General features: G+C 38.1%; 1 protein-coding gene across 1 annotated transcript in view; it reads right to left on the bottom strand.

Annotated features, from left to right (window-relative positions):
* Positions 1–2,977, bottom strand: part of LOC101357748 (tudor domain-containing protein 3) — a 140,301-nt gene that overhangs the window by 7,016 nt on the left and 130,308 nt on the right. Inside the window, exon 12 of the mRNA XM_023741123.1 lies at positions 2,763–2,885. Within this exon, the coding sequence (XP_023596891.1) occupies positions 2,772–2,885 (114 nt within the window). The 3' untranslated portion in view covers positions 2,763–2,771. The remainder of the gene's footprint in view (positions 1–2,762; positions 2,886–2,977) is intronic.

Raw genomic sequence — 2,977 nt, forward strand, 5'->3', positions numbered from 1 at the left:
ATACTTTGATTTTGCTTAAAAATAGTCGTGGACACAATTGATGAATAATTTGGTCCGTTCTTACATGCCACAGAAAAATGCCCAGAGTTTAGCTATAGCTCTTTTGTGACAGTGTGGACAGTAAGTCACACCTGTTTAATTGATGAGGTCTTACAGTAAGCACACAAAAAAGCCAATGATAAAAGGAAAAATGTGCTACACTGACTTGCTCAGGTAACTCACAAGTCAATTAGCATTAGGCTTCCACGCTAGAGAGACTACTACAGAAGGGGCTAAGAGTCAGAAATTAGAAGAAATTATATGTTCACTTAGGATGACAACTCATTTTTAACCAGATGAAGCTTTGGGGAAGCTGAAGGAGATATAAGGCTCTAGAAAAGTAATGTCTAACAGAAATAAAATGCAAGATACATACGTAATTTTTAAATTTTCTATTTGTTGTTGGTGGAGCCCTGGTGGCGCAGTGGTTAAGAGCTTAGCTGCTAACCAAAGGTTGGCAGTTCCAGTCCACCAGCTGCTCCTTGGAAACCCTATGTGGCAGTACTACTCTGTCCTGTAGGGTCGCTATCAGTCAGAATCAACTCAACAGCAATGGGTTTGGTTTTATTTGCTGTTGTGTGCTGGTTTGAAAATCTGAGAATATCACTTAGCAGGGGCAAAACACAAGGTGGACAGCAGCATTAGGAGAAAGAATAGCTGAAATGAGGAATTGAGAACAATTTCTTAAAAATTCTCAATCATCTTGCTACTGAGAAGAACAGACTGAGAAAAAAGATACAGTTAAGTCCAAAATAGTCTTCAGGGTGAGTTATACCAAAAGCTATCATGGGAAAACTCTATTTAAAAAAAGGTTCGAAAGCACTGGAAATAATGACAAAACAGAAATGTTATCAGAGATAGCAGAAGTATTTCCTACCAAAAATAGAATAGGAAATACGGTCTTTTTTCATCAGAATGAGATGCCTTAGATTAGTCCCATAATTTCCTAACCTATTTCTCTTCTTCTTACTGAAGATGATTTTCAGATAGCAACTTTCTTCCTTAAACTCTGAGATGAAAGCTTCTGGATAGACAGCATACATCCCACAACTTACATTTTAATAAGCAATCATGTTATCTTCATGCAATTCCTAAGAATATAAGAATATACTATGAAACTTTCTTTTTATTAAAAAAGATTGTAATTAATTAAACAATAAAAATAAACTCAATTAGCCAGGTTGGTGTTCATTCAGTCCTTTGTTTTCTTGTAGCTATCTCTTTTCTTGCTTTCAAACGTAAGTCATTTCACTGATTGTCATCACTTCCACTAGTGGAAGGGAGTGAGTACACAGAAAAAAGGGAACTGGGGATAGCATTCATGGGGAAAGGTTTGGTGGAAAAGGAGTTTATAACTACAGGATAATCTTAAATACTTTATAATTGTAAGTAGTTTTTAAACATCAGGTTTTCTTCCCCCCTACATATACAGGCAGTCCCTGGGTTATGAACACGATCCGTTCCTCCGTGTGTCTTTAAGAATGTGTAGGTGAGCTGACCCCCAGACACCCTTTTAACTCAGTACTGAAGTCACCCCTCAGGTTCACCCTTCAGCCAAAGATCAGACAGACCCATAAAACAAATGAGACTAAATGAGCACACCAACCCAGGGGCAAGAATGAGAAGGCAGGAGAGAACAGGAAAGCTGGTAATGGGGACCCCAAGGTTGAGAAGGGGAGAGTGTTGACATGTCATGGAGTTGGCAACCCATGTCACAAAACAATATGTGTATTAATTGTTTAGGGCGAAACTAATTTGCTCTGTAAACCTTCATCTAAAGCACAAAAAAAAAAAAATTTTGTAAGTAAGTTGAAACAGGTGCATATGGTTCTTACTTAGCCTTACTTCACTGCAAGAAAAGACTAGAAGCCTTTTCAATGACCTAAAAGCTGCACGTGCAGCAAGTGGTGATTGTGATGAAGAATTTGTTGCAGTAGGGGTAGGTTCGATCGTTTCAAAGTGAGGGCAAATTTATATACAATTAAAGGGCTAGTAAGAGTTGTCTGTAAGTCGGACGTTTGTAACCCAGGGATCTACTGTATTATCATACAAATTAAAAAATTAAAAAAGCTCTGGAAAGGTACAAGAGTTGGAATTGCTAATCCTGACTGGAGGAGTTGTAGAGAATTTAAAAAGAAGTTGGTATTTGAAATTGGGCTTGAAATATAAATAAGAAATAAGAAGAAAGGAAAGAGCTTCCCAGACAGAGTGGATAGCTTTTGCAATAACCTGCAGTCATAAAAAGGTGTCCCAGGTTTGAGAAATGGTGAACAGCTCACTGTTGAATATAAGTGAGAAGTAGCAAGGGGTTAGGCTAAAGAATTAGAATGGGGCCAGTTTGGGACAAATCTTGCAAACTTTACAATGAATTTAAACCTTATTCTGAAACAATGGGGTCAACCTGGAATTTTAAGCAAGAGACTGCTATATATCCAATTATAAAAAAATGATTTCAGAAAGGTGGTAGTGAAATTACTCTGGAGATAGTAGAGACTAGAGGTCAGGAGAAAAAATAGTTTCGAGGCCATAAGAATAGGTTAGACAAGACACGATAATTATATGAATCAAAGTCGTAGCAGTGGGAATGCTGCCAAATACACGAAAAATTTGAAAAGACAGGCAAGTAACTGAAAGTGGTAAGAAAGAACAGTAGAAATTAAAGATAATTAAACATGAATAGCAGCTCTTGTTATATAGAAACCACTTCATAACGTCAACTTTACCTTTCTGTGTTAGTTCCGAGCCCGGGGAGGTTGGTAAAACTGCTGGGTCGGCCGAGTTGATCGTCTTGGCTGGCCATCACCTCCTCTTCGGAACTCCAGAGTTTGGTCGTAAGTGCCTTCTTCCTATTTGCAGACAGTAGTGATTGAGCATGTTCAGCATAGCTTCGAGTTTACTAAGTTCAATACACTTTATGACATACCCTACTGAGCTGCTC

This window comes from Trichechus manatus, unplaced genomic scaffold (assembly GCF_000243295.1).
Source record: "Trichechus manatus latirostris isolate Lorelei unplaced genomic scaffold, TriManLat1.0 scaffold00173, whole genome shotgun sequence".
Lineage (NCBI taxonomy): Eukaryota > Metazoa > Chordata > Mammalia > Sirenia > Trichechidae > Trichechus > Trichechus manatus.